This window comes from Lineus longissimus, chromosome 14 (genome assembly GCF_910592395.1).
Source record: "Lineus longissimus chromosome 14, tnLinLong1.2, whole genome shotgun sequence".
In the NCBI taxonomy this organism is placed as follows: Eukaryota; Metazoa; Nemertea; class Pilidiophora; order Heteronemertea; family Lineidae; genus Lineus; species Lineus longissimus.
In genome coordinates, this window is record NC_088321.1 from 5275262 (window position 1) to 5287570 (window position 12309).

General features: G+C 46.1%; 1 protein-coding gene and 1 long non-coding RNA gene across 5 annotated transcripts in view; both read left to right on the forward strand.

Moving 5' to 3' along the window:
- LOC135498777 (transcription initiation factor IIE subunit beta-like) overlaps positions 1–7845 on the forward strand; it is a 30351-nt gene extending 22506 nt beyond the window's left edge. For all 4 annotated transcript variants that reach the window (XM_064789224.1, XM_064789226.1, XM_064789222.1 and 1 more), the window contains exons 6-8: positions 5528–5624; positions 5927–6042; positions 7326–7845. In XM_064789224.1, coding sequence (XP_064645294.1) covers positions 5528–5624; positions 5927–6042; positions 7326–7436 — 324 coding nt within the window. In that variant the 3' untranslated portion in view covers positions 7437–7845. The remainder of the gene's footprint in view (positions 1–5527; positions 5625–5926; positions 6043–7325) is intronic.
- LOC135498832 (uncharacterized) overlaps positions 1–12309 on the forward strand; it is a 399598-nt gene that overhangs the window by 132249 nt on the left and 255040 nt on the right. The gene's annotated exons all lie outside the window — the stretch shown is intronic.

Here is a 12309-nt window from a genome sequence, read left to right on the forward strand (position 1 = left end):
AGGTGAGCACAATGGCCCTGGCCATTTCATTTTTTTGCAAACTTCTCTACAGGCTCATGCTGCACCCGAATGCCACCAACCTTAATTCGAATGCTCTATTAAATCACGGAGTTCAAGCATACCGTGCTATACACCCAAGTGAAGAGTCCATTGATCATGTTCTCCGTTATGCAGAGTACTTCATAACACTCGGGTATGTTTTTGTATCGCTATACACCAACAAGTTAAAATGTATGTTTGTTCATCCTGAATATGAAGGAGGCAATAATTGGTGGAGCCCCTGAAATAAGGCCCAGGTTTGATCCCCTTCTCAAGGAACAGTGTGGTCAACACTGCTTCCTACCCTGCAATAAGGCCCAGGTTTGATCCCCTTTTCAAGGAACAGTGTGGTCAACACTGCTTCCTACTCCGCAATAAGGCCCGGGTTTGATCCCCTTCTCAAGGAACTGTGTGGTCAACACTGCTTCCTACCCTGCAATAAGGCCCGGGTTTGATCCCCTTCTCAAGGAACTGTGTGGTCAACACTGCTTCCTACCCTGCAATAAGGCCCAGGTTTGATCCCCTTCTCAAGGAACTGTGTTGTCAACACTGCTTCCTACCCTGCAATAAGGCCCGGGTTTGATCCCCTTCTCAAGGAACTGTGTGGTCAACACTGCTTCCTACCCTGCAATAAGGCCCGGGTTTGATCCCCTTCTCAAGGAACTGTGTGGTCAACACGGCTTCCTACCCTGCAATAAGACCCGGGTTTGATCCCCTTCTCAAGGAACTGTGTGGTCAACACGGCTTCCTACCCTGCAATAAGGCCCTGGTTTGATCCCCTTCTCAAGGAACTGTGTGGTCAACACTGCTTACTACCCTGCAATAAGGCCCGGGTTTGATCCCCTTCTCAAGGAACTGTGTGGTCAACACGGCTTCCTACCCTGCAATAAGACCCGGGTTTGATCCCCTTCTCAAGGAACTGTGTGGTCAACACTGCTTCCTACCCTGCAATAAGGCCTGGGTTTGATCCCCTTCTCAAGGAACTGTGTGGTCAACACTGCTTCCTACCCTGCAATAAGGCCCGGGTTTGATCCCCTTCTCAAGGAACAGTGTGGTCAACACTGCTTCCTACCCTGAAATAATGCCCGGGTTTGATCCCCTTCTCAAGGAACTGTGTGGTCAACACTGCTTCCTACCCTGCAATAAGGCCCGGGTTTGATCCCCTTCTCAAGGAACTGTGTGGTCAACACTGCTTCCTACCCTGCAATAAGGGCCGGGTTTGATCCCCTTCTCAAGGAACTGTGTGGTCAACACTGCTTCCTACCCTGCAATAAGGCCCGGGTTTGATCCCCTTCTCAAGGAACTGTGTGGTCAACACTGCTTCCTACCCTGCAATAAGGCCCGGGATTGATCCCCTTCTCAAGGAACTGTGTGGTCAACACGGCTTCCTACCCTGCAATAAGGCCCGGGTTTGATCCCCTTCTCAAGGAACTGTGTGGTCAACACTGCTTCCTACCCTGCAATAAGGCCCGGGTTTGATCCCCTTCTCAAGGAACAGTGTGGTCAACACTGCTTCCTACCCTGAAATAAGGCCCAGGTTTGATCCCCTTCTCAAGGAACTGTGTGGTCAACACTGCTTCCTACTCCGCAATAAGGCCCTGGTTTGATCCCCTTCTCAAGGAACTGTGTGGTCAACACTGCTTCCTACCCTGCAATAAGGCCCAGGTTTGATCCCCTTCTCAAGGAACTGTGTGGTCAACACTGCTTCCTACTCCGCAATAAGGCCCTGGTTTGATCCCCTTCTCAAGGAACTGTGTGGTCAACACTGCTTCCTACCCTGGAATAAGGCCCGGGTTTGATCCCCTTCTCAAGGAACTGTGTGGTCAACACTGCTTCCTACCCTGCAATAGATCCGGGTTTGATCCCCTTCTCAAGGAACTGTGTGGTCAACACTGCTTCCTACCCTGCAATAAGACCCGGGTTTGATCCCCTTCTCAAGGAACGGTGTGGTCAACACTGCTTCCTACCCTGCAATAAGACCCGGGTTTGATCCCCTCCTCAAGGAACTGTGTGGTCAACACTGCTTCCTACTCCGCAATAAGGCCCTGGTTTGATCCCCTTCTCAAGGAACTGTGTGGTCAACACTGCTTCCTACCCTGGAATAAGGCACGGGTTTGATCCCCTTCTCAAGGAACTGTGTGGTCAACACTGCTTCCTACCCTGCAATAGATCCGGGTTTGATCCCCTTCTCAAGGAACTGTGTGGTCAACACTGCTTCCTACCCTGCAATAAGACCCGGGTTTGATCCCCTTCTCAAGGAACTGTGTGGTCAACACTGCTTCCTACCCTGCAATAAGGCCCGGGTTTGATCTCCTTCTCAAGGAACTGTGTGGTCAACACTGCTTCCTACCCCGCAATAAGGCCCGGGTTTGATCCCCTTCTCAAGGAACTGTGTGGTCAACACTGCTTCCTACCCCGCAATAAGGCCCGGGTTTGATCCCCTTCTCAAGGAACTGTGTGGTCAACACTGCTTCCTACCCTGCAATAAGGCCCGGGTTTGATCCCCTTTTCAAGGAACTGTGTGGTCAACACTGCTTCCTACCCCGCAATAAGGCCCGGGTTTGATCCCCTTCTCAAGGAACTGTGTGGTCAACACTGCTTCCTACCCCGCAATAAGGCCCGGGTTTAATCCCCTTCTCAAGGAACTGTGTGGTCAACACTGCTTCCTACCCGGCAATAAGGCCTGGGTTTAATCCCCTTCTCAAGGAACTGTGTGGTCAACACTGCTTCCTACCCTGCAATAAGGCCCGGGTTTGATCCCCTTCTCAAGGAACTGTGTGGTCAACACTGCTTCCTACCCCGCAATAAGGCCCGGGTTTGATCCCCTTCTCAAGGAACTGTGTGGTCAACACTGCTTCCTACCCCGCAATAAGGCCCGGGTTTGATCCCCTTCTCAAGGAACTGTGTGGTCAACACTGCTTACTACCCTGCAATAGATCCGGGTTTGATCCCCTTCTGAAGGAACTGTGTGGTCAACACTGCTTCCTACCCTGCTATAAGGCCCGGGTTTGATCCCCATCTCAAGAAACTGTGTGGTCAACACTGCTTCCTACCCTGCAATAAGGCCCGGGTTTGATCCCCTTCTCAAGGAACTGTGTGGTCAACACTGCTTCCTGCCCTGCAATAAGGCCCGGGTTTGATCCCCTTCTCAAGGAACTGTGTGGTCAACACTGCTTCCTACTCTGCAATAAGGCCCGGGTTTGATCCCCTTCTCAAGGAACGGTGTGGTCAACACTGCTTCTTACCCCGCAATAAGGCCCGGGTTTGATCCCCTTCTCAAGGAACTGTGTGGTCAACACTGCTTCCTACCCCGCAATAAGGCCCGGGTTTGATCCCCTTCTCAAGGAACGGTGTGGTCAACACTGCTTCCTACCCCGCAATAAGGCCCGGGTTTGATCCCCTTCTCAAGGAACTGTGTGGTCAACACTGCTTACTACCCTGCAATAGATCCGGGTTTGATCCCCTTCTGAAGGAACTGTGTGGTCAACACTGCTTCCTACCCTGCTATAAGGCCCGGGTTTGATCCCCATCTCAAGAAACTGTGTGGTCAACACTGCTTCCTACCCTGCAATAAGGCCCGGGTTTGATCCCCTTCTCAAGGAACTGTGTGGTCAACACTGCTTCCTACCCTGCAATAAGGCCCGGGTTTGATCCCCTTCTCAAGGAACTGTGTGGTCAACACTGCTTCCTACCCTGCATTAAGGCCCGGGTTTGATCCCCTTCTCAAGGAACTTTGTGGTCAACACTGCTTCCTACCCCGCAATAAGGCCTGGGTTTGATCCCCTTCTCAAGGAACTGTGTGGTCAACACTGCTTCCTACCCTGCAATAAGGGCCGGGTTTGATCCCCTTCTCAAGGAACTGTGTGGTCAACACTGCTTCCTACCCCGCAATAAGGCCCGGGTTTGATCCCCTTCTCAAGGAACTGTGACCGATGGGACTGGTCATCTGTGGCCGTGGTGGGGTAAAGGAAGGAAGAACTGCAAATATAGTGGTTTGAAATGTATGATAACAGCTCTTGGCATAAGGTATAAATGGACTGGCATTGAGCGATAGGGGTCAAGCCCTGAGAAGGCCTTGAATTACATAAGTTGGAATAAAGGAGAGAATGAGAAGAACTAGATTGTGCTGCCATCTAACTTTATGCAGCACAACTACAATACAAATAATTTAAAGGGATACTATAAGATTCTCCAACAGAACATTCCTGGCTCAGCACAAAACCTACAATGTATGAAATACGTGAGGGTCTGTCGGATGAGACTGATAGCCGTGGTCCCTTGTACCTGAGTGCCTATGCCAGGACAAGTAAAAGATACCACATAGGTCGACAGTAGCCTTCAGTGGACTCCAACTCTCCTGCAGAGATCAAATAGGGTAATGACGCTGGTATTGTTATGATATTGGACTGTGGCTTCATAGGGTATTGGTACGATGTTCTTGACATCAGTGACAAGGCTTGCTCAAAATACAATAGGTTTTTGATCACTTTTAACCAAATTATGATATTTTTCCAGGAAGAGTTAACATGAGGTAAAGACAGTCAATGAGTTTCACACTGCAATCTCTTAGACCGTTGTCTAAGCTTCTTTGAACATGCTGGTTGGCTGGTTGGAAGAATGCGTTTTAAAACTTATATGCAGTGGTACCTCCCTTAGCGGACACCTTTCTATAAGGGACAACCTCTCTATTAAGGACACCTCTCTATTAAGGACACTAACTTTGGTCCCAAATTGATTGTTTCCATTCAATTTGACCTCTCTAATCAGGACACCTCTCTATTAAGGACACTAGCTTTGGTCCCAAATTGGTTGTTTCCATTCAATTTGACCTCTCTAATCTGAACACCTCTCTATTAAGGACACTAGCTTTGGTCCCAAATTGGTTGTTTCCATTCAATTTGACCTCTCTAATCAGGACACCTCTCTACTTAGTACTTGTCAGTCCTGAGGGTGTCCTTAATAGAGAGGTTCTACTTTGGATTGTTTAAACTTCACTTGATCTTGCGCATTGATAAAGTAGTCCGAATTCTTAACTCCTTAAAAAGTTCAGCAAGTTCCATCAGCTGGCTTGCAAAAATAGGAGGACGACGCATGTTTGAAGTAATGACATCACAATGCATTACATACTGTGTTGAAATCTAACGTCGTACACGACATAAGGTCATTAAGGTCACGACATTAGGTCATGAAGGTCATGTATAGGGATGACCTGGACAAACATTTAGAAGGACCAGAGGGGGTGGTACTTTCTTACTTTCTACCACAATTTCTCATGAATTGAAAGCCTGTTCAATCTTACTTTCTACCACAATTTCTCATGAATTGAAAGCCTGTTCAATCTTACTTTCTATCACAATTTGTCATGAATTGAAAGCCTGTTCAATCTTACTTTCTATCACAATTTGTCATGAATTGAAAGCCTGTTCAATCTTACTTTCTATCACAATTTCTCATAAATTGAAAGACTGTTCAATCTTACTTTCTACAGCAATTGGGCAGCCAAATCACCAAAATCACGCGACCCGCCGATAAAAAAGAAATCCTCTTCTACAACGATAAGAGCTTTGACTTCACAGTTGACGAGGGTAAGGACACTCTGATTGCTCAGTGGTTCTCATTTGCATAGGAAAGCTTTTGGTTTTCAAAGTACTATGAGTCTGATATCAAGTACAGTTTGTTTGCTTGTTTTTTCCAACTACAGTAGAGGTTGTCATCTAGTTTCGAATGTTTTAACCCCGCACTGTCCCGAGACCTTTCAGGACTTTGATGAGCTTCCATTTTTTAAGAAGTTTTATTTGTGGCACTATAAAATACAATGAAGACAACAGTGTAGGCCTTTCACTACAAGACTACAATGCCCTTTCAAAATGTTCTGCTTTTTATTCAGAATTTATAAAATTATGGCGAGGCGTGTCCGTAGATGGGGTAGATGAAAATAAGATAGATGAGTACCTGGACCAGCGGGGAATCACTACCATGCAGGACGTCGGAGCAAAAACAGCAGTAAGTTCCAATGGGTGGTGCATAACTGATGGAACAGCCCTGATGTATTGTTATGTAATGGTATGTGTATGCCGCAAGGCTGTTCCAAGGTATGAACTGCATCCTATGGCAAAGGTTGCAGTAGCTTCAATGGGTGGTGCAAAACTGATGGAACAGCCCTGATGAATTGTTTTGTAATGGTACGTGTATGCGGCAAGGTCGTTCCAAGGTATGAACTGCAGCCTGTGGCAAAGGTTGCGATAGCTTCAATGGGTGGTGCAAAACTGATGGAACAGCCCTGATGAATTGTTTTGTAATGGTACGTGTATGCGGCAAGGCCGTTCCAAGGTATGAACTGCAGCCTGTGGCAAAGGTTGCAATAGCTTCAATGGGTGGTGCAAAACTGATGGAACAGCCCTGATGAATTGTTTTGTAATGGTACGTGTATGCGGCAAGGCCGTTCCAAGGTATGAACTGCATCCGGTGGCAAAGGTTGCGGTAGCTTCAATGGGTGGTGTATAATTGATGGTACAGCCCTGATATATTGTTGCGTAGTTGAATGTGTATGCCGCAAGGCTGTTCCGAGAAATTTGTGTCCCCACAGTCATTGATGAAAATGTATACCCACACTCACTGCTCACTCTCGCAACTTGACAGTTCTATTTTGTAGTTGATCTCACTGGTTTCTATGCGCTGTGGGAGGTAGTTAGCCTTTCCACAGCCGGCCAGTGGGAGGGGCTGCCTCCTATAGATCCACAGCCAAAGCTGGTGTTATGATCAGAGTGTCCGTCACTGCTCACTGTTCTATTTTGTAGTTGATGTCACTAGTTTAATTCTATGCGCTGTGAGAGGTAGTTAGCCTTTCCACAGCCGGCCAGTAGGAGGGGCTGCCTCCTATAGATCCACCGCCAAAGCTAGTGTTATGGTCAAAGTGTCCGTCACTGCTCACTGTTCTATTTTGTAGTTGATGTCACTGGTTTCTATGCGCTGTGGGAGGTAGTTAGCCTTTCCACAGCCAGCCAGTGGGAGGGGCTTTCTCCTATAGATACACCGCCAAAGCTGGTGTTATGATTTGAGTGTCCTTCTCTCGTGCTCGCTACCATCACTTGGTTGGAGAGCACAGTCTAACCAGGTGGTGTCCGTCTGCAAAAATCATTATAAGAGATCAGCTTCAGTACGATGCTACCAGTGGTGGCACATGGTGGCAGACAGAGGTATTATCCTCCTGGCCAGGTGATTACCAGGCCCAAGTCATCCCTTTAACACACCCCTTCCATTACTGATAATGTCTTCCTCTGTTTCAGGCTCCAGTACAGAAACGAAAACGAAAAGGTGGCAATCGAAAAAAGACATTCAAATCACACAACGACCATTTAGGAAACTTGTTAGAAGACTATTCAAACGTGGACAAGTGAGACAGTTATCAATTTTGTGAGGACTTGTGTGATTGGCTGAAGTAATTCAGAAATGAGTTAGGTCGGGTCTGATTGGTTGGAATTCTGCTGAAGAGTTTTATGGAGAAAAGTGTCTGCCGTGACAATATGCGTTGCCAAAAAGGTGGAAATCATTATGACTGTCCGGTTGCATGCATCAATTGATTGCCATCGATGTTCAAAGTTAAATGGAGAACACGGTCGCTGACAAACTATGCCCTTAAACATGTTGTTGTAGACTTTAGTGTGGTTCTTATTTCGGAACAAACTATAGCTGACTTGATTGGTGCTGCCACCTATACTAAGTTTGTAGTATACATGCTTGCTTATGTGTAGTATACATGCTTGCTTATGTGTAGTATGAATAAATAAAGTGACTCAGCAAAAGGAACCCATGTTGTCCAGTCTCTTTGAATTCGCTCCGACAATATCAAGCTGGAGTCCGCAAAATTGGTGCCGAAATTTTAAAGGACTTTTAGATAAGTATATTGTAAACCATTTGAGTCACATTTTAAAACTGAAGATGCTGGATGAGGACAGTATAAAGAGATTGAAAAAGTCTAGAGCAGCATGTAAAGGCTGGTGCACCCGAACCAAGATGGCGATTGACCAAACTTTGAGTGAGGTACCAGTAAACCTGTGCAGATTAAAGGAGGACATGAAAGAGTTTGAGCAGTTTTTAAGAAAAGTGGACAATATTCAAACAGAAATAGAGTGTGAATTAGACGAAAAAGAATTGGCAGCTGAGATCGATTCGCACGGTGCGTGGCGGGACGCAGTTAAGAAGTCGTACCGTACAGCACAGGAACTTTTAGAAGCACACGTGCATAAAAAGGAGCCGTTGAGTCCTAGTGTTGGTGCGAGTACAAAAGTAGTTAAAACTGTGAGTTCCTGTCAGGCAAAGCTACCTAAGTTGGAACTACCACGTTTCTCAGGAGTGCTGACAGAATGGCAGGCATTCTATGAAAAGTTTGTGACAATAGTACATGACAATAGAGACATTCCTGTCGTAACAAAATTCGCATATCTGACCTCTCTCCTAGAGGGGGAGGCGAAGTCGGTGGTGACAGGTCTGAGCATCACAAAAGATAACTATAGTGCTGCTATCGAGCTCCTGAGGGAGCGATTTGGCAATAGGGATCGACTGATATTTTCCCATATCCAAGCCTTGCTGAATGTTTCGCTACCGTCTCCGACTGTTCGAGGTTTGTGGTCCCTACAGGACACAATACAGACACGTTAGAAATTTGGAGTCCCTCGGTGTCAATGGGGGAACGTATGGTCTGTTTCTCACGCCACTCATCTTGTCTAGACTGCCCAATGATATCAGAATGGAGTGGGCTCGAAATGGTGCTGGGAAAGAGAGCGACTTGATTGGTCTTTTGGAATTTCTTAAATTGGAAATTCAACGTCGTGAACGAGCAGAGACATTCAAAGACATGAATTTATCAGCACAACCGAGTGCATGTGCATCGCCTTCGTTGAGCAAGCAGACAGTTAAGCAACGAGTTCCTACTGCCTCAGCAATGTTCAGCAGTGGGGAGAATTCGAATAGTGACAGTAACAACTGTGTGTTTTGTTCCAAAAAACATCCGTCTGATAAATGCTGGGATGTGAAGAAAATATCGCTTAGTGAACGCCACAAGTTGATCAAGGACAGTGGAGCGTGTTTTCGCTGCCTTTTGAGAGGTCACCTGGCAAAAGGTTGCATGGCCAGATGTAGGGCTTGCAAAGGCAGGCACAATGAACTTCTGTGTGATCCGAGTAGGAGAGCTGCTCAGAAGAATCCCTCCAATTCAGGTCAGTCTGGGGCTGCAGATCGGAACTCCATGAAACCGGTCACATCGCATGTAGGTGTGTCCTGTTCTACCGAGGGGGTTTTGACTGTACCTCAGGTTGCCTGCGTCCTCGTTAAAGGCGAGAGGGGTTCAGCTGAAGCAACTGTTATGTTCGACTCTGGGTCTGATACCTCATGTGTTTGTTCTGATTTTGTAGAGAAAATCGGTCCTAAGTGGGTGACTGCCAAAAACATGTCCTTTGCAGCCTTTGGTGCAAGTTCTTCATCAGCCAGTAAGGTACATAATGTATACAGCCTGGATATGCAGGCAAATGACGGTGTCACAAGATCACTTAATGTTGTCAAAGTGAAAGCGATTAGTCCACCTATGGAACGACCAAGGGTACCAAAACACTTATTGAAATCACTTGGTCATCTGAACATAGCAGATGACTACAACACGGATAAAGAAGTCACAGTTGACATCTTGATTGGCCTTGACATGTATTGGAAATTTGTTAAACAGGGTTTCATACAGGTCACCACTGGTCTTGTAGCTCAAGACACCATCTTTGGGTGGGTATTGTCTGGGTCTTACTCAAATGGTCTGAGTGAGACACCAAGCCAGTCAACTGCTATGGTCAGTCATGTTAGTGTTAGTCATAATTTACTGATTTTGTCAGATATTCCAGACGCGACGCTCTCCAAGTTTTGGGACCTAGAGTCCATTGGTGTGACCGATAACGGAGAGTCGAGTCTTGGAACAGATATGATAATCATGAAACAATTCACTGAAACGGTTGAGTTCAAAGATGATAGGTATGTAGTTCGACTTCCATGGAAAGAAGGTGCTAAGCCATCGCTGTTGAATAATAGAAATTCGGCAGAAGGCCGGTTACAAAGTTTAAACTGTAAACTCTCTAAGAACCCAGTGTTAAGGGGTCGGTATGATGAAGCCTTGGTCGAACTAGAGACTCTTGGAATCGTTCAGGAAGTACCTCTGACAGAAATTGTACCAAATGATGAGCGCCCCGTATTTTATCTACCCCATTTCCCAGTCATAAAAGAGTTAAAGTTGACTACCAAAATTCGACCTGTGTTTGACGCCTCAGCTAAGGGGGCTAACGGAGTGTCACTGAATGATTGCATTGAGTCAGGACCCAACTTGTTGCCAGGTCTATTAGACATTCTAATCAGATTCAGACGATGGCGGGTGGCGATGACCAGTGACATCACCAAAGCTTTCCTACAGATTGCCGTCAACAAGGAAGATCAGGATGTCCATCGCTTCCTGTGGACAAAAGATGGGAAAGATAGGGTGATGAAATTCTTGCGTGTCCCATTTGGCAATACAGCCAGTCCATTTCTCTTAAATGCCACCATCCGCCACCATCTGTCTCATTCTGAAACCTCTACTGCTGTCGAGGAACTGAAGGAAAATTTGTATGTTGATGATTGGATCACTGGGGCTGATTATGAAGATGAGACTTGTGAGTTGTTTCGTAATGGTCAAAAGATTCTAAAAGAAGGTAGTCTGTCATTGGCAAAGTGCAACTCTAACAATGAGGTAATCAAAGACATGTTCATACACGAGTTTGATTCTCACTCTGGTACTGTATCAACAAAGATACTTGGGTTGAAGTGGTTGAAAACAGAAGACTGTTTTGCATTTGATGGAGTTGACATCCCTACACAGATTGTCACAACCAAAAGAGTGGTTTTGAGCTTCATAGCGAGGTTGTTTGACCCGTTTGGTTTCTTGTCACCCTACATCATGTATCTCAAAATTTTGTTGCAAGAAATATGGTTGTTGAAACTGGATTGGGATGACAATGTTCCAGCCCCACTTCATGATAGATTTATGAGATGAGTGCAAGGTTTGACTGAGGTACAACAGTGGAGAATTCCAAGACGCTACGGCTTGTCATTGTGGTCAAATTTGACTGGAGTTGGGGTTCATGGGTTTGGTGATGCCTCAGAACAAGGTTACGGAGCTGTGGTATACCTGCACATTCCCTGTTCAGATGGCAGCTATGAGGTATCACTAGTCACATCCAGGGCTAGAGTTACACCAGTAAAAAAGGTTTCACTCCCAAGATTAGAATTGCTTGGTGCTCTGTTGTGTGCTCGTGTGGTCAGCTTCGTGCTGAAAGCCTTGAAACTTCCATCTGACACAATGTGTAGGTATTGGACAGACTCTACTGTAGCTCTAGGTTGGATTAAAGGTAAACATTCTCGTTGGAAAACTTTCGTTGCTAACCGAGTTCTTGAAATTCAAGAACTGACAGATGTTGAACAGTGGTCTCACTGCCCTGGTAGAGGGAACCCAGCAGATATCATGACTAGAGGTGTTCTTGCAGGAGAATTGGTCTCCTCCAAACAGTGGTTGTCGGGACCTAGTTGGCTAGCTGGATCATTAGTACTGGGCAAAGACAAAGTGATGTTTGATCAGGTAGAGCGGTTCCTTCAGCCAGAAACTGTGGCCATTGTAAATGTAGCTAGAGTGTGGTTGCCAGAAGATGTTCTCAAAGTTGAGAGATGGGGTACACTTGAGAAAGCAATTAGAATCACAGCTTGGGTCGTGAGAGTACTCCAAAACATGGATAAAACAAAGCAACATGTCTCTGGAGAATTGTCCTTACAAGAGTGTGCAACGGCAAAACAGATATTGTTGAAACACGTGCAGAGTGTGGCATATAGTGCTGAGATTGAAGCCCTGAAACAGGAAAAGTCTGTAGGAAAATCATCACCATTGTTAAAGTTAAATCCAGCCATTGGAAAAGATGGGTTAGTTAGGATTGGTGGTAGGTTAGAAAACTCTCAGCTGACATATGCTGAAAAACATCCAGTCATCGTGCCCAAGGGCAGGTTTGCCACACTTCTTATCAGGTCTGAACATTTCAGGGCAAAACATGCTGGTGTAGAGGCCATGATTACGACTATCAGAGACAACTACTGGGTTATAGGACTCAGACATTTGGCCAAAGCGGTCAAAAGATCTTGTGTTAGGTGTCAAAGAGTAGATGCATTAGCTTGCAACCAAGTTGCTGCCCCTTTACCAGAATTGAGGGTACATGA